Source organism: Amphiura filiformis, chromosome 14 (genome assembly GCF_039555335.1).
Source record: "Amphiura filiformis chromosome 14, Afil_fr2py, whole genome shotgun sequence".
NCBI classification, from domain to species: Eukaryota; Metazoa; Echinodermata; class Ophiuroidea; order Amphilepidida; family Amphiuridae; genus Amphiura; species Amphiura filiformis.
In genome coordinates, this window is record NC_092641.1 from 18807013 (window position 1) to 18830821 (window position 23809).

The 23809-nt window shown below is 38.0% G+C and overlaps 1 protein-coding gene across 1 annotated transcript in view; it reads right to left on the minus strand.

The window, feature by feature from the left end:
* Window positions 1-12883: 12883 nt before the first annotated feature.
* LOC140169252 (uncharacterized) overlaps window positions 12884-23809 on the minus strand; it is a 42739-nt gene continuing 31813 nt past the window's right edge. The window contains exons 11-13 of the mRNA XM_072192509.1: window positions 14531-14632; window positions 13090-13269; window positions 12884-12966 (exon numbers count right to left, since the gene is read on the minus strand). Coding sequence (XP_072048610.1) covers window positions 12884-12966; window positions 13090-13269; window positions 14531-14632 — 365 coding nt within the window. The remainder of the gene's footprint in view (window positions 12967-13089; window positions 13270-14530; window positions 14633-23809) is intronic.

A 23809-nucleotide genomic window follows, 5' to 3' on the forward strand; every position in this document is an offset into this window, starting at 1 on the left:
CATAATTATATTTAAGAAGTTATTGTTTAAGACGAGCGTATTTTAAACAATAAACGTTAAATATCTTTAAACAATTGGTGGTTTAAAGTCTTAAACGTGCAATTGTTTAAAGCATTTATTGGGTTAGGGTTTAAGCAATAATTGTATAAGATTTTAAACAGTGGCAAAGTTGAAGGCTTTTAACCAATTATTAGAAGAGAGGGCCACATAACCAGCGGGTGTTTAAGATTGGTTACGGACTTTTATATCGCGAAAATAAGAGTGCGGGTAAGGTGGTGGGTTAGAATGATTATCCCAAAATGAGCGCACAAGGGTTAACCAAAACTGTCCATACTAGAAATAAATGTATGCCTAGGATTCACTTAAATAGTTCTCTGAGTTCCGCACATAGTCGCTTCTTATCAAGATTTTTTTTCAACCCACTTTCTACACAAGTTTGCGTGAACTCTTCCGGACGATCGCGCGATTCTTTGTACAGCTCCTCGAGGTCCTGGCCTTTAAAGAAGTCCATATGGGATTTCAGTTGAGGCAGTTTGATTTCGTCAAACCACTTCTGCACACGCTTGGATGACCACGTGGATGGTGATGCGAATGCGGTACCTTCACGCACCTCAACCTCTTTCAGCTTTACTGGCACTACGAATAAAAAAATCACAGTAAATACACTTTTGAATAATGTGGGCACTGTTCTGCATCAAACCAATAAGATTTTTTTATCACACTATATCAATATTTTATTTATTCGTTTGTTTTATAAGTTTTGTAGGGTGTGCATGGGGTGGTTGGGTGTATAGGGGTGTTGGTGACGTGGGGGTGTTGGTGACGTGGGGGTGGGGTGTGTGTGTTTTAAACCAGGGGCATTGTTCTACATCAATGATTAATTTGCGTCAGTGATGAATACCAATGAACATTGCCAATTCATTGAAATTTTGATAACAATGATTCAAGTGAAAAAATATTTATACAAATGAACAGTTTTGTTTTTATCATTATAATGAATAATGATGTCTTGCCAAAACATCCCATACATTTCGAATAAAACTTAACAAGAGACACCTTTGTATTTTTGGTTTCTCTTCTTTAACTAGGTAATTAACACTGAACTTCACAAACAATGTGCACATCTTAATGTACGATTTCCTTCAAATTTTAAATTTGTCATTATATACTCAAAATGCTGAAATAATACTAGTAATAATGATCGGGAATGGTTTCTGTCCATTTTGAGCTGAAATAACGAGGTAACGTGAGAGAAACACTGCTTGTTATTTTGGCCGTTTAACACGCAGTTCTATGGGCGGACATAAAGTTATAATTTCTTGAATTATGACTTTATGTCGAACTTTGCTCTGTTTACCTACAAACACAACAAATTTGGCTGATTCCATTTAGGTGCAAGTTGTGACATGTGTAAACATTACAAATATGCAAAAAATCAGGTTTGAAAAAATTAACCAAATTCATATTATAAGATCGTACATTATGACTTTAAGTAAGGGATGGTACATTGAAACATACCATTCGTTCTCATCTCGTCTGCAATTGAAGATTTCTGCAGATCCTACAACAAAATACACAAAACAGTTTAAAAGAACGCTTGAACATTATTAAGGATAAATACTATTGTATACTGGGTTTGATTGGTCTAAATATATATATATCATTTTCAGCAAGGTTAAAAAACAATTACAAAAAATCGCCCATTAGGTCTACTGGTTGAATGGTTGCCAAAGACGCTTCCTGCTTTTGTTATTTTGCTAGCGATGTACGTAGTCTCCTTCACAGTCTGTTTCTGTCCGGACAGAAACATGAAACCACCGATAATCTGATAAAACTTAGTCCCTATTCTTGAACATAATATTATATTAGTATTAAAAAACAGTAACATCCATGCTCTATAGATTTTGAATACATATCTACCAAGTGTAATGCTTGCTTATATTTTCTGTCAATAACTGGAACCCTAATAATGACAAATTTGGACATTTAATTCTCTCAACTCCCTAGTTTGGTGAAAGTATAGGCGTATAATGGGTGTCCTGGTAAGATCACCAAGTGGCTCAAAGAAGCCATTTGTATCCGAAAATAGGAAAGAAACTCCTTACTAGGACGAGGGTGCCTACACGCTAAACAATATATTTGACAAATTCATCACGCCCTCTACTGCAGTTCATGTTACTTATCAAAAGGAAAAGTCAAACGTGATGGCTTGTTAGTTTGATGAAACCACTAGTGTAGGGACGAATCGTCACTCAAATGTGAGTAAACATCATTTTATCTAGTAATTGCACCAAAAGAATGGAAACATAGTCACAAGCACAATTATATTGTTGTTTGGAGCAAGCACAATAATATGTGACCGTCCACCACAAAACGGCCGTAATGTTGGCCACCGGTTAATTTTGTTTTGTTTCGTATTTAAAAAATATATATAGTAAACTTTAAATGATATATCATTTGACTCTAAACGATATCCAGAAGCAGAGTTATGGTTTGTTGAAATTTGCTCCTTCAGCAAAAGGTACCTTATTTCGGTGCTACATATGTCTCTTTTTCCACATTGCTGGTAATAAATATCAAACGGTCATAATTGGCGGTCACTTACAATCATCCCGAAGTGACCGAGGTCCATGAATGTCCTTTTATTGTTAATAATTTACATACTTAAACAAAATAAAATATTTTGTATCCCACCACTTGAACAGGAGTTAGCCAAAGACTAGAGCTATTTAAATATTCTATACATAGGTAGAAGCTTATTATCCTCTTCAACAATAGGATTAATGACTGGTTTAAAAGATGTTTAACTGGCACTAGCAAAATGAGATACATGTAGCATCAACTTGAGGTGCCTATGAATAGAGGTGCACATTTTGCACTATAACTATACAATTTGCAGACCTTACTGCCGGTTTGTGGTGAATGGTCACATATATCATGTATAAAATGTCCTTTTAGCAGTCCCTGTATCACTACCTATTTTGGCATATTTCATGTCAATTTGCAACGGTATTTCACTGTGCTTTGGTTTTAGTGATTTTTGGCTTTATCACTTTCATCCGCAGGCCTATATCTGTACATGCACTGAAATTAAATTTTATCATGCATGGACCACATGCTTTCTTACTTTCTCTGTTTTTCTACCTCCCCTTCTTTTCAGTATGCATATTACACTTTAATATTTGAGACCTTCATTGACTTGTGTTTTATCCAGCAATTTTTGGCTTATTTTTCACTATACATGTATTGTGTATAGGTCTATAAACATTATTTGTTCTTTATTTAATATGCATTACTTTTCTCATAATATTGCAGTTTGAGTGACATTAGTCCACTTATCCTATCTATTCATTCTCTACAACCTCTATTGATTGCGACCCCACTTGACATTCACTTCCTGTCAATTAGGACAATACCCTATTGTCCTGTGGTGGTGCTTATTTACATATAGTGTTTCCCAGTCTAACTTTGTAGTGAATTTGCTCTCAATGAGAGAAGACACAACTTATTTTGCTCTGAGTTTGCTGTCTTTTTTGCTACTTATTTCAATTTGAACTTGCCTTCAATTTTTGACTTTAATTTTTTTTTAAACTACAGCATGTAGTTTTTGTTGTTTGCTTTATATTTTGTTGTCTGTCCCTGAAGAAGAGCAGTTTATCTGCTCGAAACGTCGGTTGTTTTTTGTCTGTTCTGTGTTTGACTGCTATGTACACAGTGATTTTCATCACTTCCAGTGTACTGTTTTCCTGACACTTTTGTGGGCTCTGGAATTGGCAATTTTTGGCCATCGAACTTTGCCTGTTTTGTGCCTACTCTGGTTGTTTGGTTAAGCGTGTCTGTTTATATGCACAGTGATTTTCATCACTTGTTCTAGTGCAGTTTTGTATTACCATTGATCCTTGTTGTTTTTGCAGGTTCAGCACTTACTTCTGTGGGCCTTGGAACTGGTAAAATTTGGCTATCGAACTTTGCCTACTTCTTCTGCCTACATTTGCTGTTTTTTGTCCCCCTGCATACTGTCTAGTCTGCATTTTAATTGTTTCCCCACATCAAGTTGGTGTACCTTGCTTTTTCTTTCCTGTTGTTCTTATTCAAGGTATCCTCTTGTATCATTTATTGATCCTTGATGTGTTTTGTGTCCTCGTCCGTTGGATTCACCATTACCTACTTTTTCTGATTTTGCTGGTGATCCCCTGCAGCCGTCATGGTTCCGGACCTAGGACTCCTCTCGTTTGTCTCTCGTCTACATCCCCAAATCCGTCTTGTCTTCAATCAGCTTCGAAAAACACAAGAAAAAATCTTGCGCCACACTTCCAATCATGATTTTCTTACTACCTTCAGATCTATCAAACTCATCCCTAAAGGATTGTCAATTAGAGGCCACATCAATACAACAAGTAGGTTTTGTTCTGACCTGGTTGATGAAGCTTTTCTTTCTACATCCAGCAAGCTTCTTGATATTCTCATTATAGATTCTGTCAATGCTGTTCAACAACAGTCTACTGAATTCTTGTCTCTCTGTCGTGTTTTATCTTCTCTGGTTAACCCCGATATCTTTTCAGCCATCCTTATGAAACTCAAAGAAATGGGCTCTAAACTACAGTTCGAGCTTCTAACTCAAAAATGTCGCAAACTCCGTGAGAACATTAGCATTGCACACGCATCACCTGGTGCTTACCACTATATCGACGAGTCTAATCGTCCAGCCATGATTAGTGGTGATAAACCTAACATGCAAGCTTCCATCCTTAATGCTACTAATAACAACGTTCACCAGGATAGTAGACCTACTCACAGGCCCACACCGGCACCAACCAGAACTCACAAACGGCGTTGGGTTAAACGAGCCTATCGGCATCGCCCCAAAATAGCCCCTATCACTGATAACAAGAGTGTTGTCAACTTGTCTTCCCACAGTCTTACCGAACATGAAGCCTCTGTTCTATCCCGCGGGCTGAAATTTTGTCCGACAAGTACCTCTCTTGATGATCTTGAGCTTCGTACGGACTTGGATAAATTTGCCCGTCGACTTCGTCTTAAAGTCCACTTTCACAGAGACAATGAGGAGAACACTAACACCTCTCCTACGACTGATGAAAGTCTTCTTAATCATCCACTCTTGAAGCGGGAAAGTCTTTTCACACCCAATGCTGGTCAAGATCCATTTCTTGATGCTTATATCACTGAGGTTAAGGCAGACATTACCCAAGGGATAAAGCCTAAAACATATCGGAACATCTCTCGTGATGAGAACAAGGCTCTGCATGATATCAAAAACAATCGTAGTATTGTTATCAAGGAGGCTGATAAAGGTTCTGCAGTTGTCATTCAAGACAGGGAAAGTTATGTTCACGAGTGTTTAAGACAACTCAACAACTCTGATCACTACCAACAACTTGACCATGATCCTACCCTGAATTTGAAAAGCGTGTGTGTAAAGGTCTCAACAAAGCCTTGGAGGTGGACCTTATAGATCATGATCACAAGGTTGCACTCACACCCAAACGTCCCAAACCAGGTAGATTTTATACTCTACCTAAGATCCACAAACATTTTGACACTATACCAGTTGGTCGTCCAATAGTTAGTGCCAATGGCAGCGTCACAGAGAAGGTTTCTCTTTTCATTGACCACCATCTCAAACCACATGTCTCTACTTTACCATCGTATGTTCAGGATGACATGGATTTCCTTCGCAAGCTAAAGGCTGTTAACGCACATGGGCCCCTTGCGCCTAACACCATACTTTGCACTATGGATGTTTCAGCCCTATACACTAATATCCCGGCAAACGAGGGTATAGATGCATGTCGTTCTTTTCTTGAACCCACTTACTCTCCTGACCAACTTGATGCTTTCTGTGACCTCATGGAAATTGTTCTTACTTGCAATAATTTCACATTTGACAGCACAAACTACAAGCAAATATTTGGGACCAGTATGGGAACGAAAATGGCGCCCTCTATGGCCTGTCTTTTCATGGGCTGTCTTGAAGAACGTCTGCTCTCTTCAATCTCCAAGAAACCCCTCATGTGGATGAGATATATCGATGATATTTTCTTTCTGTGGACACATGGACCTGATGAACTTCAGCACTTTGTCAACTTCTGCAATTCATTCCATCCAACTATCAAGTTTACCTCTGAATCCTCAACCAAGGAAATACCCTTCCTAGATGTACTGGTATCCATCAGAGATGATACTCTCCACACGGACCTGTACTCTAAACCCACTGATTCACATCAGTTTCTTCACTGGACTTCCTGTCATCCCAAGCATACCAAGTCAAGTCTCCCGTACAGCTTGGCTTTCCGGTTGAACCGCATCTGCTCCTCCCCTGAGACACTTCAGAAGAGAAAAGTTGAACTTGAATGCTTTCTAAAGGCCAGAGGCTATCCTGGTTCTGTTATCAACAGACAAATCAACAAAGCTCTAGAGATTCCTAGATCTGATGCTCTCGAGCCTAAGACGCCAGACTCTGATAATCCAGAACGCATTCCACTGGTCATCACTTACCATCCTTCGCTTCCCAAACTTTCTCAGATACTTCACAAACACTTGCGTATCTTGCATTCTTCAGATAGATGTAAGAAGGCTATTCCCAACCTACCCATGGTAGCTTATCGGAGAAGTGCTAACATCAAGGACATGATTGTACGTTCATCCCTACCTCCAGCCCAACCTCCTCCCAGAGGCTCGATTGCATGTGGCTCATGTACTTTATGTAATCATGAGATCCACTCTAAACCTAAATGGGGTGGTGGCTCACCAGTCGCACACACCAAGAAAGGGTCGTCTTTCACTAGTTCTTCCACAGGTGAAAGTCATGTCATCCACAAACACCTCAGTTGTCAGAGTGAGAATGTGGTCTACCTTATCACATGTGCTAATTGTCAAGTGCAGTATGTGGGAGAGACTGGTCGTAGCCTGGAAACCAGACTGACTGAGCATTGTGCCGATGCTCGTCTTAACAGAAATACACCAGTAGCTAAACATTTCAACCTCCCAGGACATTCTGCAAATCACATTACTGTCATGTGTATTGACAAACCCCAAAGACTGACACTTTCATGCGAAAGAAACTTGAGAAAGACTGGATCTCTAAACTTCAGACAACCCAACCACTTGGCTTAAATGTTAAAGATTAACATGCCAGTGTATCTTTAGGCGAGGCCTATATGTTTGATGTGTCAATTCACATTTGGCTTTCTTATTGTAGGCCTCGTTGTTTGCTAATATTTTCCAGCTTTTAGCAGTCCCTGTATCACTACCTATTTTGGCATATTTCATGTCAATTTGCAACGGTATTTCACTGTGCTTTGGTTTTAGTGATTTTTGGCTTTATCACTTTCATCCGCAGGCCTATATCTGTACATGCACTGAAATTAAATTTTATCATGCATGGACCACATGCTTTCTTACTTTCTCTGTTTTTCTACCTCCCCTTCTTTTCAGTATGCATATTACACTTTAATATTTGAGACCTTCATTGACTTGTGTTTTATCCAGCAATTTTTGGCTTATTTTTCACTATACATGTATTGTGTATAGGTCTATAAACATTATTTGTTCTTTATTTAATATGCATTACTTTTCTCATAATATTGCAGTTTGAGTGACATTAGTCCACTTATCCTATCTATTCATTCTCTACAACCTCTATTGATTGCGACCCCACTTGACATTCACTTCCTGTCAATTAGGACAATACCCTATTGTCCTGTGGTGGTGCTTATTTACATATAGTGTTTCCCAGTCTAACTTTGTAGTGAATTTGCTCTCAATGAGAGAAGACACAACTTATTTTGCTCTGAGTTTGCTGTCTTTTTTGCTACTTATTTCAATTTGAACTTGCCTTCAATTTTTGACTTGAATTTGTTTTTAAACTACAGCATGTAGTTTTTGTTGTTTGCTTTATATTTTGTTGTCTGTCCCTGAAGAAGAGCAGTTTATCTGCTCGAAACGTCGGTTGTTTTTGTCTGTTCTGTGTTTGACTGCTATGTACACAGTGATTTTCATCACTTCCAGTGTACTGTTTTCCTGACACTTTTGTGGGCTCTGGAATTGGCAATTTTTTTTTTCGAACTTTGCCTGTTTTGTGCCTACTCTGGTTGTTTGGTTAAGCGTGTCTGTTTATATGCACAGTGATTTTCATCACTTGTTCTAGTGCAGTTTTGTATTACCATTGATCCTTGTTGTTTTTGCAGGTTCAGCACTTACTTCTGTGGGCCTTGGAACTGGTAAAATTTGGCTATCGAACTTTGCCTACTTCTTCTGCCTACATTTGCTGTTTTTGTCCCCCTGCATACTGTCTAGTCTGCATTTTAATTGTTTCCCCACATCAAGTTGGTGTACCTTGCTTTTTTCTTTCCTGTTGTTCTTATTCAAGGTATCCTCTTGTATCATTTATTGATCCTTGATGTGTTTTGTGTCCTCGTCCGTTGGATTCACCATTACCTACTTTTTATAAAATGTCCACTAAATGGCTTCAATTCGCAAAACCCTCTTACGACATATTCTACATTACATCGCGCAAGCCTTTTAAAAAAGGTCCGTTCATACTACCACCGCATTTGCGATGCGTTGCTTTGCGATGCCGATATATCGATTAATTTTTGCCGCAACTCAACGCAACTCGTCGCATTTACAAGTTAAAATGTATTTAACTTCATTGCGATATCGCAATGCAGTAGTTTGCAGTATGATGCAGTGCGGCAACGCACCGCATCGCAACGCAACGTATCGCAAATGCGGTGGTAGTATGAACGGACCTTAAGTCTCTCGTTTCTAAGGTTTCTGTACTGTGATGCAGTCATGTCTACAGTAGAATTCACCACGACCTTTGCATTACTTAAACCCCATTAAAAGCTATTAAACCAAGATAACACTCATTGAAGACAGCTCAACTATGTTAAATCAGATCTTCTCTGGTTAAATCCACACTACACATGTTTCTGTTTTACCTGTGCAATGAGCAATGAACTGGTATTATAGTTTCACTTGGGTGAACGATTATAAAGCAAACGCAAGATAACAATACTGTACGGACCTTTGTTTACGAAATGAGACAATAGCCTGTGTATTGTTAACCGCATTCTTGAAAATGAGAAATATAATGGTTGCACATTTAATACGGTTTGGAAATAATATTTTCATATTTTTTGGTGTTATCTGTCGTTTACATATCCTTCCTAAAACGCAAAAGTGCGAATATGTGACTATCCACATCGAAACGCTCGTAAAGTCGGCCCCTGGTCAATTTTGTTTTCTTCCGTGTTTAGAAAATATATATCATAAGCTTTACAATGATATATCATTTGACTTCAAACGATATCCAAAAGCGGAGTTATGGATTGTTCAACTTTGCTCCTTCAGTAAAAGGGTACATTATTTTGGTGCTACAATATTCCTCTTTTTCTACATTGCTGGTATTAAATATTAAATTGTGATAATTGGCGGTCACTTCAAATCATCCCCAAGTCAACGAAACTTGTAGGACAATTATTGGATACATTATGAATACTAGCTTGATGCACATTTTGGACTGTAACTCGAAATACAATTTGCCGACTTTACGAGGGGTTTGAGATGGATGGTCACATATTTTCAAACACCTAAATTAGCTAAAAATTTAGGACATGTTACAAAGCTATATTTTCTAGAATTTCAGAGAATACTTTAAATATTGGCTGGTTATTTTTCATACAGTGACGTTAACTAGGCAATGTCCTATTACCTATAACATACATTAAAACACCAAAGTGCGAATATTTCCAAACACCTAAATTAGCTAAAAATTTAGGACATGTTACAAAACTATATTTTCTAGAATTTCTGAGAATACTTTAAATATTGGCCGGTTATTTTTCACACAGTGGCGTTAACTAGGCAATTGCCTATACTTCTAACAAACACTATTTGTAGAGCTCACGTGTCAATGGTGAGAGCACTGTGTATTGTGCATAGGAAAACGGACAGTAACTGCAGTGTGTAGTGTATAAATGGTGTGCACCAAATGACTTCAATTTGTGAAAACATAAATTTAGCACTTTGATATTGGTCACGTCCTGTTTAGACACCCCCATGTTACACAAGCGCGATCTGTGGCAGGGACACCCTAAAGTCCACTTTAAAACAAATCTTTGTCCCCACTTGGGAGGAGGAACAATATCAAATGTCTCCCCTAAGGTTGATACAGTTTTCCATTATGTGTACAGCCAATGTCAACGGTCTGATGTTCTATATTTGGTGTTGAACATACCTTGTCAACAAACTCCTTCCCGATATCTTGATCGTCAACTTTGGTCTTGACTGGTACATCTGAGATATAAGTGATGGAGACATAAAATAGGGATACAAAGTACTGCTTTAGTGAACACTTTAATGAGTGGTCAATGCATTTAAGACAGCCGTACAATATGTCCTACACTCATTGCTTTAGTTGTTCCGTCAATCACGGTATTTACTCTAACACTCACATGCGTTTATTTTACCAAAATTTGGTCACAAGCATCACGGACCAATACCACACAGATCAAAAAGGGCTATTTTGAGCTAAATATTGCTCCACAGGTATAGCATAGTGACGCCACTTGAATTATGTTTTGGTAGTAGATGTCACTTTAACGGTCTGCGACGAAACACCTTCAAAAAGCTTCTTCTGCCACAAATAACAGTAAATTGACCCCACTTGCACACATGCATTGGTAGCTGGAGTATCTGTGATGCAAAATGCACTATTAACAGTAGAGATGTCTTCTTGGTCTATGACCCGTCTAGATACAGAGTCGTGAGTTAGTTCCTATGACAGTGCCTACTATGGTATGGGATCACGTCATATAAAACTTTCGACCCAGTAGCGTCTGTAGCGGGGGGGTTGCAGCGTGCCCCATGACAAAAATGAAAGAAAAAAGTGCCCCCCTGACAAAAAAAAAAAGAAAAAGAAAATTTGGAGGGCAAAGGACAAGAAAAGGGGCAAGGAGGCCTTTTTCCACCAAAATTCACCCCGATCATGGCCAAAATATTGTAAAATACAGAATTTTGAAGCGCTACGTGAGCAGAGCACATTGTCGCAATAAAGCCCTTTTCATCCAGAACATGTACAAAAATAGTGTAAAATACAAATGTTTTGATCGCTACGCGCGCACATCGTCCCAGTAAAGACTTTTTGAAACTCAAAGACACGTATAGTCTCCCTAAAAACAAAAGCGGTATGTATGTATGATGCAATTACATTTTTTTTCGTCTGTGCCCCCGAAATTTTACCCCCCCCCGACTAAGAAAGCTGGCTACACCCTTGCTTCGACCTCTGCGACCCAGGCTGGGCGTACATACTGCGTACGTCCATGCGGGTATAGTAGTCCATGAAATACATTAGAAAAGGTTGGATGACATCTCCCATTCACCCGTGTGTGGTGATTTGATTACGTAATAATCACACACTCAAGGGTATAGTCCAACTGCACGTATCTACTACTCTCGAAAGCTAAACAAATGTATTTAGGCCAAAATATCACAATTAGTATTGATTTGAAAATGTTATCTTCATATTTCATGCAAAAAAAAAATTAAAACTTACAAAACCGATGTAATTTCAACTAAGCATTCACTGTTTCGTAGTGAATCAAGGCCCGATAATGGCATATGAACCACGCAAGCAGCACTGTACAGAAGGCTGTGGATGGCGGCGTGCTACCATTCATACTACGGTTCATTCATAAAAATATTAAACTTACTCGATAGCATCGACCACAAGGGATATTCGAGCCAAATTTGGACACCATCCGGGTATTTTCCCTTGATGTACCTTGCAATATTCATAGATATTGGTCGGACACCACTATGATGCCCATTTTAGCAAAAAGACAACCGTGGCCTTGCCATTCTGATCAAAATATGAAAGATGAATAATTATTAGAAGAGAAACTCCATCCAGAACATATTGATCAGTCCTTGGAACTGTCTCAGGGGCAGCAGCCTCTGATAAGTCACACGATCTTGTATGGCTTGTAATAGTGGTACAATGGTTTGGTCATCAGTGACCTTGACAGTCCAAGCAGATGCAAGGGATAAATGCTGATGAGGATGTTAATGTACAAAACATGTTCAAAGTAGGTAAAGATACAGTCAAACAAATGGAAAGACAGGCTGTCTGATGACCAAACCATTGATTCAGCTCTGTTGTTTCAAAGGTTTCTGGTTGTATCACAATATGGAGATCTGTGCTTAGATAAGGTGCTTTATCATGAACTATCACCATATCCACCATCTTTTTTTGAGGCAAAGCATATTTTACATAAGCCATATAAAGCACCACTACTACAAGCCATGTGTCCTCATCAGAAGCTGATGTCCCTGAGACAGTTCCAAGGACTGATCACTATGTTCTTGATGGAGGTTCTCTTCTACATCGCTAGAAGAGGACAGAAGGAAGCACCTAGTATGCATATTTCACATCTGATCACTATGGCAAGGCCGCGGTTGTCTTTGATGGATACACTGGGGACCAAGCACAAAGGATAACACGCATCAGTGGCGCATGACTCTGGTTGCAAATAAGGTAGACATTTCAGATGCAACCAAATTTGCTGGTAAGAAAGAAGCCTTGTTCTCAAATGATCTGAACAAACAGACTCTCATTAAACTAATTGGGGACCGTATGCAACAGAAAGGATGCCACGTGATCCACGCTGAAGGAGATACAGATGTTGATATAGTAAAAACAGCAGGCGCAATGGCGTCATGTAAGTCAACAACCCTAATTGGAGAAGACACAGATCTGTTGGTATTACTTCTTCGTTATGCAGAAAGGGACTATAAGGACCTGTACTTTCGGTCTGACAAGGATATGTGTATGATATCAAGGTTCTGAAGCGCTACTCAGTTATGACATTTGTTCGGATTTGTTGTTTGCCCATGTGTTTTCAGGTTGTGACACTCCTTCAAGGATATTTGGGGTAGGCAAGTCTGTATTCAACAAAATCATCAATGGTGATCTATACAACATGTGTTCCAATATCTGTGTTTTAACACTACCGCATGCATAACACTTTAACATGCATGTAGTAAGTTTATAGTTCTTGTACCTACCTTTGGAATACCCCTCTATTTCTTCTATGATCTTGGGCAAATTCTTGAACATGGCATTTTCAGACTGCACATCATAATAGATCAAGTTGCCAATTATAAGTCCCAACCAGCGATCTGGCTTATGCTCGTCAAATCTCAAAGGAATGATTGGTTTATATTTGTAACTGGCATACGTTGCCTCTGAAATTAAATAAAACGTAACAATAACAACAACAGCAAAGATAGATTATAGCTAATTAACACAGCTTCCTTTGCATATTGAAGCACATTGGAGTAAATAACCATAGCAAACAGAGCAAGCAAAATGAAATATATGTTCAAGACAGAGCTTGAGACACTAACGTGTAGGCCCTACATACAAAGATACCATTGTAAGTCTATAAACGATGTTAAACCCAAACGAGTTTACATAGATGGATTGATATATTTAGAACAGTGCTGAAACAAGGCTATATTGCACTCTGCACGAGAGCAAATATTGTATGAATGAAACAAAGTCAAGGCAGAGCTAACCATTTAAAAGATATGGAAATTACAAGGTAATGACAAAATGAAATGTCTAATATAATTAGAACATGATATAATGGATATGGTCATGTCTTGTCATCACAAAATGTTTTAGGAAGAAAGAATCGGCAGTACAAACAAATATTATTGTATGACAAATCTATTGTAATATTGTTTATTTTTGTAGAGGGTGTCAGGATTTCGTCATCGCTTGTATATGGAATTATACGGCGTCTATAAATTTAAAATTTGAGTGAAAATGCCTTTCCTCTTTACACTTTCTGAAACATCAAGGACGTTAACTATTTCGTGAATATAAAGAACTTTTGCCAATTTGCCAAGTCAGTTACCGATGTGTAGGACCGGATTTACCTTTTTGGGGTCCCTGGGCCAGGCCAAAATTTGGAGGCCCTGTAGGAAGAAGGAATGAGGCATGTGCACTCAAGTGCCCAAGTTTTGCTTTAGGTATAAGATCGACGGTGTCGGCGGGAGCATTTTAATTTAGAGGGAGACGAGCATAGATTCTACTAGGACATTTGCGCGTGAAGCGCGCGAAAATATAAAATTTTAGACAATTTTAGCCCCAATTTAAGCTGACTTTTGCTATATAGGTCTAACAGGCCAATGCGCTTAAAGCGCGCAACATTGTGCAGTTTTTGTACCCTATTTTGGCCCAAAACATGGTGTTTTCAGCTAAAATGAAGATGCAAAGGGCAATTTTGGGGGCCCTCAAAATTTGGGGGCCCTGGGCCCGGGCCCATCAGGCCCAATGGTAAATCCGGCCCTGCGGCGATGTGCATACACAGACGTAGTCCTTCACTCAAATACACGCAATAAGATTCATTTATATATCACAATGTAGATAAACACAACGTTGTAACACACCTACGTCTATTATACAAAAATAAAATTCAAAACAAAATACTAAGCATACCAGATTTGCAGTTACGACTGTTTTGGTACTCCTTTGAAAAGCACACCAGAAGGCAACAAGCACCATCAACAGCTTCTGCCATTCGTTCGATCATGTTACCCTCTGTGAAACAAAAGTAAAATTTGTTATAATGGTGCAATAAGTCATACCGCTGCCCTTCGCGAGTTTCTTGAGTATTATGTTCTCAAGTTTAGAAGTAATTTTAACATCTTCAAAACGACCTAAGGTAATCTTAGATCCATCTTTTGCGCTCATTTTAGTGCTACTTTTACTTTTTACCCAGCATCTTACCCGCGGGTAAAAAAATGAAAATGCTTTGATCTTGTCGAAAGATATATCAAATTACTCGTCTGATGACAAGGATTAACAAATCGGAGTTGACTACCGTACAACCAAAAACGTGTACATGTAGTTTTGCCTAAAAATGACGTTTTTGTAGATAACTCTATAACGATATGTCGTAGATAGTACAAACTATATATTTGTTTAATCCTTGTTATCAGACGAGTAATTTGATATATCTATCGACAAGATCAAAGCATTTTCAATTTTTTAACCCCTGTGTGACCTTTCGTGACCTCTAGCGAAAAACGTACCCTACAATTTGAGTCCACTACCCCATAGCAGTGACCTAAAGGGTCTATCCTAACACCTCATTGTATTACATTGGTTGACATGAGTGTTGAACTCAGTTTTTAATTAAGGCCCGTATGAAATTTAGCTCTTATGCTATAAATACTGTGGGTTTTTTTATCAGAGATGCTGCTTATCTACAGTAAGTCAAAAAATTAAGGTACCAGTTACGTTCACCCCCTGTATATCCTACACAAAGACTGATATGGCATAATTGGAACCAGCAGCTCGAATTTCATACTGCAGTTACTGTCCGTTTTCCTATACACAATACACAGTGCTCTTTCCCATTGACGAGTGACCTCTACAAATAGCCCTACGTTAACAGTATGGGGATATGACTAGTTAACGTCGCTGTGTGAAAAATAACCGGCCAATATTAAAAGTACTCTTCTAAAGTTCTAGAAAATATAGTTTTTAACATGTCCTAAATTTTAGCTAATTTAGATGTTTGGAAATATTCGTACTTTGGTGTTTTAGTTAATGTTATAGGTAATAGTACATTGCCTAGTTAACGTCGCTGTGTGAAAAATAACCGGCCAATATTAAAAGTACTCTTCTAAAATTCTAGACAATATAGTTTTGTAACATGTCCTAAATTTTTAGCTAATTTAGGTGTTTGGAGAGGGTCGTACTTTTGTGTTTCAGGAAGGACATGTAAACGACAGATAACACCAAAAATATGAAGAAATTATTTCCAAACCGTGTTAAGTCAAAAATCATTATGTTACTCATTTTCAAGAATGCTGGTTTACAAAAAGCACGCCATTGTCTGATTTCGTGAACAAAGCCACACATAACATTGTTTCCTTTCGTTTCCTTTATAATCGGTTACCCAACTGAAGCTATGAATACCAGCTTTATTGCGATATCGCACATGAAAACAGTCACTTGTGCACAACCAGAGAAGATCCGATTTAATCAGTTGAGCTGTTTCAATGAGTGTTATCTTGGTTTAATAGCTTTTAATGGGGTTAAGTCCTGCAAAGGTCGAGATGAATTCTACTGTAGACATGACTGCATCATGTAAGACCTCATTTGTTGAAATTGTTCTTCTAGAAATAAAAACACGACGATCCGAATACCCAAGGAAGATGCCAATTTAGAAGTTGCAGTTTGCTCCATTGCAAGCCCTATTGATCTGTACACAAAGCGTTCGCGAACAAGAGAACTAGTCCCGCGCTTCTATTGATTAGCACGTTAAAACTAGCATCGTGCTTTAATTGATAAAACACAAAAGTGCAACTTTTGATTTCGTTTCTTCATTAGGTTTTAGATCACTGTTTCTTTAATTCTCAACCAATTTCAATAATCAGATAATATAAAGTCTAACGAGTACAGGCGTTGGCTGCTTGTTTTAATTTTGACATACTTGTCTTACTGTATAAAAAAATACCGAGTTGGAAAACTTTTCGCGATAGAAACTGGAACGGCGATTGGTGTATATTGAAATTGCATTTTTGCAAAGCAAACCATACATCGAGTTACGCTGTATATTATCCTCATTTTTTTTTATGTTAGCGATTAAAGTCCAAACAAATGAGCGAAAACAGCCTAAAAACATTAGCTAGGGTCCAAAAAAAATATTGTACGGTTACTAAGCTATTTTGCGTATTTACGCGATGACTGCGGATTATGGTGGTTTGTGTGCGTAATTACGAGATGTATGCGGCCGCCACCGAGCAACACTAAGTATAATACCATAAATACCACTAATTATGTATTACACGGGTTTCAATGGGAAAATTCCTAATTTTGGGTGGAATTTTCTCATATTCAGAACTCTCACAGTTCAATGCCACTAATATCAGGTGAAACTATATGATTTAGATGCCAAATGATCAAAAATTCAACATAGGTTGACCTGAGACTTTTCTTGTTTTAACGCACTGAACCGTAAACAGCTTAAAATGACAGTGCGCCCTCGAAGCTGAAAGTTACAATATGATAGGGCGAATATTTACTAAAAACCGAAGCCGTGCGTATGAATTTTGGTACTATTACAACAAGAATGTCATATAATGAGAGAAAATGTACCATTTTGAAGCATCAAACTCTAAAAAGTACTTTTTTGGCTTATAACTTGATCAATTTCAGCGATTTTAATGCAGTCTTTTGAATGCCATGAAAACAAATAGTTACTCGTCGTAATTCAATGTATCGCCCAGACCTATTAGTGGTCTTTAACCCTCAGCACAACTGAGCCCGGATGTCGCCAGTGCCACTATTGAGATATGCTCCATTGAACTTAACAATAAACAATAAAACAAAGGATTTATTGACTGTTTTATTGATTTTTCACTACTTAAATGTCAAGTACTATAGACATGATATACATCATTTTAAAGCTAATTTCAAGCAGAATATTTTGGTTGAATATCTCAAAAATGATGATTGGCGACTTCCGGCTCAGTTGTGCTGAGGGGTCACATATGTAATGCGATCAAGCAAAATCAGTCGGAACTCGGAAATATTGATTTTGAGATATAGCCAAACAAAAGTAATATTTCCTTTTGTTTCCTATTCTTTTGGAAATTGTTTAATTGCTCATATCTTTGGAACTGATTGTTCAATTTCAATGGGGTTTTCTGCAACATGCAGCTTTGTAAATGCTTTTTACTATCCCATAAGAAACTGAAAATTTAATATTACCGAGTTCCGACTGATTTTGCTGGATCGCATCACATTATACTCTCAGCAGTAAAGTCTGTATTAATTTCGCCATAATGAAATTAGGCAAATGAGCAAAGAAAGCGGGAAGAGTGCAACACGGGAATATCGTAATGAATAATCCGAGAACGATATGCGATCATCCGGGTTGATCATATTCATTCATTCATTTTTTATTTCATTCGGCTGCGAAGCAGGCGACTACAAAGTTTCTCCATGTACTACGATCTGAAGCCAAAGTGGCAATGGCATCTGGCAGTAGAAAGTTGTCGAAATCCCACAACATTTTTTGCACATAGGATGTTCTTTGCCTTCCAGGTCTTCTTTTACCATGTAATGGGGTGTAGAGAGCATATTTTCTGCATGGTTCATCTTCCTGCATCCTCAGGATATGTCCCAGGAATCGTAGTTGTTGTGATCTGACAGAGTTGATAAGAGGCACAGTGTTGGTGATGGTATAGACCCTTTCATTACTAACATGGTCGGTGCGCTTGATGTTCAGCATTATCCTGTAACATGATGTACCAAAAGCGTTGATCTTATTTTCCATATCAGTAGATATCACCCAGGACTCACAGCCATAGAGCAATACTGTAACACAAGTGGTGTTCAACAGCTTGACTTTTGTTGCAACAGTGATTGTTGGACTTCTCCACAGATTTTCCAGTTTCCAAAATGCATACCAAGCAAGCGCCTTCCGTCGGGAGAGGTCACTGGTGCTAGAGCCCATCATGGAACCAAGATATTTAAAATCAGTCACATACTTGATGGGTTCTCCGTATACTTGGAGTGGGGGCTGAGGATTGCAGTTGATGGTCATGTACTCAGTTTTGGGAACACTGATGACGAGTCCCAGGCTTTCTGCTGCAGCCGCTGTTCTGGTCAGCTGTGCCTGTGCCCGCGGGATGGAAGATACAAGCAAGGCAATATCATCAGCGAAATCCAAGTCGTTCAAAACCTTGTCAGGATAACGCCTGAAGCGACGCGGGTGTGTTTCAACACCGCTGTTATTCCCCTCGGTAGCCATCGGGAAGGGATCATTGAGCTCTGCGAACATAACGTTTTTATACAATTTATAACATCTAGGCCTACCCTAGTCTTTTTCTTTAAAAGTTTATTTACCCGTTTACAACTGGTGAAAGCCGGGTATAGTGTTCTGTACATTTTGTTTTCACATGAACAGATTTATTGGCAGGTGATAGGGTAAAGAACAAGAGCCAGAGGGTCAGCTCAGGTTTCGTTTGTTACACATTTCCATTTCCAATCAGCAGATTTCCAAATGTTTCACTGGGTTTCATTTTGTTTGTACCGCGCGCTCTCTGTCGCTGCTATGGGCAGAAAGAGGACAAATAACATAATATATACAATACGGAGACTACCACTATTTTCCAATGAAAATTATTTGTTGTATTTTATGAACCACAGTTAATTATGAGCAATATTGTTTTTCTATCCGGCATATGTGACATTTGTATTTTGCATACAGGTCTTTGTATAAAGTTTGAAACTTCTTTCATATGGCTAAAAATATATATGCCACAAAAATAAATTCTAGTTTGAAGGCCGATCTGCTAGTCCAACCATGGTCAACATGTTTGCAAAGCTCCAAATATAACAACAGCTACTGTGACTCAAGAGCCACGAATACAGGCGGTGAATTGTGATTGAACTCATTGACAGAATCGGGCAAGTTTAACACTTGGCTCCATTTGACCTATGACCTCAAACAAGGTCATTAGAGGTCATTTCAAAGTCACGGCTGGACTTCGTGGACTTATAAGACCGCGGCATATCGAGTTCCCCTTCTTTCATCTCGTAACCTTGATATAATTTGGTCTAGCTTATTAATTATATTACCGATTATGACCAAACGTATGCAAAAGTTCCACTACCCCTGCCTTAACATTTGACATAACTCATTCGGGGTCTAATGAAAAGATGTGATCCTAACATGATTCAAAATATGACGGATGTCATTTCAAAGTCACCAGAGGTCAACCAAAGGTCAAAAGGGGTAATATTCAAAAATTAAAACATGATGAAGGTCGTCAGAGGTCAACCAAAGGCCAAAAGGTGTAAAATTCCAAATTGTGTCCAATGTGAATGATAATTAGTATTATGTGATATTGATAGGATTCAAAACATGATGAAGTTATTTTCAAGGTCATGAGAGGTCAACCAAAATTATTTCATAAGACAGATTGCTATTAAATTTATTGCCTACACTTCCACAATTTCGACTATTTTGTTCATAGTCATTCCAAGGTTATTCAGAGGTCATTTCAAGATCACGGCGGGATCATTTCATTTTATGTAATAAATTCAGGTTTTCCAATGCGCGGGGCCACCGAATTTAATACCAACATTGAATGAATGCTGAATTGAATTGTATGCGTTTCTAGTGCATGCAGCATCTAACTCCACTTGAGGACCTAGCCTTAGTCCCAGTCTCCAAGAATGGCATAGGGCCTGCACTTTGGCTCGTTTTTTGCAGGTTTACATGGTCCAATAATCACAAGATGACTGACATGTGGTAACAAAGGAAGCAGTCACTGCAATTTGATTATGTCCCATATGATTGGCCATTCAAGACACCCCTGTGAATATACTATAGCGGCCTTTTCAAAATATAATACCTGTTTGCTTGACTGTATTGACAATACCCGTGAACAATACACACAGTATATGCATTGGACAAACTTTTTACAATAAGCATGATAAGTGATGATGTGACCTCCAGATTTATACATCGTTCGTCTCGCACACAATCGATAAAAGCATGCAGGGCCTCTATACCCATGTACAGTTTATCCCTACATAACCTATGTCTTGAATACGCTGGCAAAGTTATGTAATAATCGGATTAATACTATATAGCAGTAGGTAAAAACAAGTTTTGAATAATCCGCGCTATAAAGTCCCATTCAGTGATCCCAGCGAAAGTGAAAAAAAATCAAATTGTTACGTTTATACATTTTTTAATGAAAAACAAATGGCAAAAAAAACAACAGGAAAACGACAGTATTAACGAAGTTGAAGCCCCATTCAAATACATGTAGCTAATTTACCGGGCTAATTTATATACTGTCAGTACCGGTATATAAATTACAGACTCACGTAAATGCATTATTTTTTGTCTTAGACACACGGCGCGGCTTTCGGCTGAACCACTGCACTAGCAAGCTATGTTAGCACATCTATGACAATGACGAAAGGTACAAAATCAGCCATAGGCCTTTAGATAGCAGAAGACACAGAAGTGATGTTTTATGACCTTTGACATTCTTTTGTGGCGAGTGACATGGTCTTTCAATTCACGCCGAGTGTCCTTGACAGGTTTGACTATGCTTCAGTGGTCATAAAAGAATTCAAAAGATAACCTCTGCCCCAATAATCCCAAGCAATTGTCTGAAACTGCTCCTCGGATCATAAGAACTCAGTCCTCAAATGATAGTCATAATAATGTCCAAAATATAAAAATTACTGACTATCATTGAAGACTGAGTTCCGCAGTCTAGTATCCAAAATCTGAATTTTGATGATTTTTACGATCGTCGGGATGAAAGAAAATCAAAAAATCACTGAATGGGCCTTTAGTTCCTCCTCTCCTTACCCTGGCAATATAAATCAAAGAAAAATAAAGAAAAAAATAAAGAAAACAAGAAAAGAAAATTAACCAAATTAAGGGATCTGTTTTGAGCGTTTCGATAGTATTTTTTGTGGGACATGAGAGCACATCAGACATATTGCATTCTGAATACGAAGAATGTCTTTCTGATATCAAATAAATTTCATTGTTTGAAATTCACGATATAATACAAATTTTATGACAAATTATTAAAATTTGATATTTTTCACATTTTTGATAAATAACAGTCCTCGAAGTAAATATCATAAATCTAATGTTATATTCTTAAACAGTCCCTGGCATACAGATACCATACATGTATAGGCCTATGTATAGTAAATTTGTCTGCTTTATCTGTTTTGTGCTGTTTAAGCAAATAGTTAAACATAATTTCCATAAAATGTAAGCTTTTACTGTCAGATATGTCCCCTTTTAATTTTGAGCAGAACAAGTGAGGTAAAGCAAAGAAAATTGAAATTTACTACTACTAGCGCCAATGAATGTTATACGATTGTAAAACGGTACGATCCTCTGGGGGTGGGGGTGTGTGCGTATGTGTGTCCTGCACGCGTATTTTTTTTCTGCAACTATAACGGGACGCAATACGATACCGGTATGTTATAAGCACAGAGGAGTAAGATAAGACAGAGCGCGTACCAACAGTCAAAGTCTCCGCCTCATCCGATAATGAGGGCCGATTGTTCTGTGAAATGCGATAGGCGAGACTGCTACGCAATTACCGCGTATTTTCATGGTCTATCGCGTAATCGCGAAAGCACGCAACGCTCTATCGCGGATACGCGAAGGCACGCATCGCTGGCGTGATTGTTAGACACTACACGATCGAACAATCGGCCCTCATGAATATGCGAGAACTTACACCATACAATACATGGGGACTTTGACTGATGGTACGCGGTCTGTTTCTCTTTCGTCCATGGTTATAAGAATCAAACTTACAAGAAAGATGGCTCTTGTCAAATCCTACAATTCTGTCAGAGAAAATATGCATATTTGCATTAAATTTTTAATTAATCGACATAATTGATTAATTAATAAATATTTTATTTAATGATTTACCATAATTCCAAATATGTCAAACAATATGTCAAATTAAAGCTAATGAAATGCTTTATAAATTGGTCAGAGCGCATTTTGCAGAATGCATTTAGTACTTTAGTTACATGATTCCAAACATTCTATTCCAATTTTTTGCTATACACGCATTAGACTACCCCGTAGTCCACTTGCCCATTGTGCATACTCTGGATATTGTATTTAAGCTTAAAACTCTGATTTAATTAATGTGTGCACAATTGATAGATTTTCACATCTGATCAGTCACCCTACTCCCTCTGTTTGTTAGCTTCCCAAGTGTTCGCTATCAATAAACTGGTAGATTCAAAAATCAGAATTGTTCAGTATTAAAGTGAGCCGTTATAATTATGCAAGATAATGTTGCATTCAATTACTTTTATTGTCACTAATCGTCTGATATTTTTAACTCTTTATGACCATTTTACTATTGAATACTTTAATTTTAATAAACATCAGTATAATTTTAAGTTCAACGAAATGGGTTCATCATGACTAATAATAACATATTTTTAATAAAATTCGACTATGGCATAGTCTATACACGCACAGGAGCTGTACTTTTAAAATCCGCGCCTAATCAATAATAATAGTCTTTCACTCCATTGTCAAAGTACTGTGCTCCCTGTAGCATTATGGAGTGACCAGGTCCTAGAGCACACCACTCCACGCCATACATAAATTCTCCCAGTCACATTTCCCCAATATGAAATTTAAAAAAGTTAAATTTTAATTTTACTTCTTTTAAAGTTTGGCAGAGGCGGGGTTCGAACTCACGGCGCACCACGCCGCTTTGGAGATGCTCTATGAGCCTAGCGCCTTATACCACTCGGCCACATGTCTTGATGGAATCTTTTATGAAACGTATTTGAAGATATAATCGCAACTTCAATATAGGCCTACCACGTGACAAGCAAAAGCAGAAAAACGTACCATATTTTGGAATTTTATTTGCCTAAAAACATTAATGTGTATTAAATAGCGCTCAATTGTTGTTAATCCGACAATAAACATGATAAATGCGCGTCTATATGGACAATACATTATATCGATTTTGACATTTCGCACGGTGTCAGTACATTTCCATGGTCAGTAAAATACTATAGAGGAACCTACCATTTTCTTGTATACACGTTCGATGTTTTTATCAATTACATAAAAATCCATTTTAGACCCCAAATGTTTCTTCAGGAAATAAAAGATTAGATTACCATAAAAACGAAACAGTAATCTTTTGCCGGGTCTAATGTTAT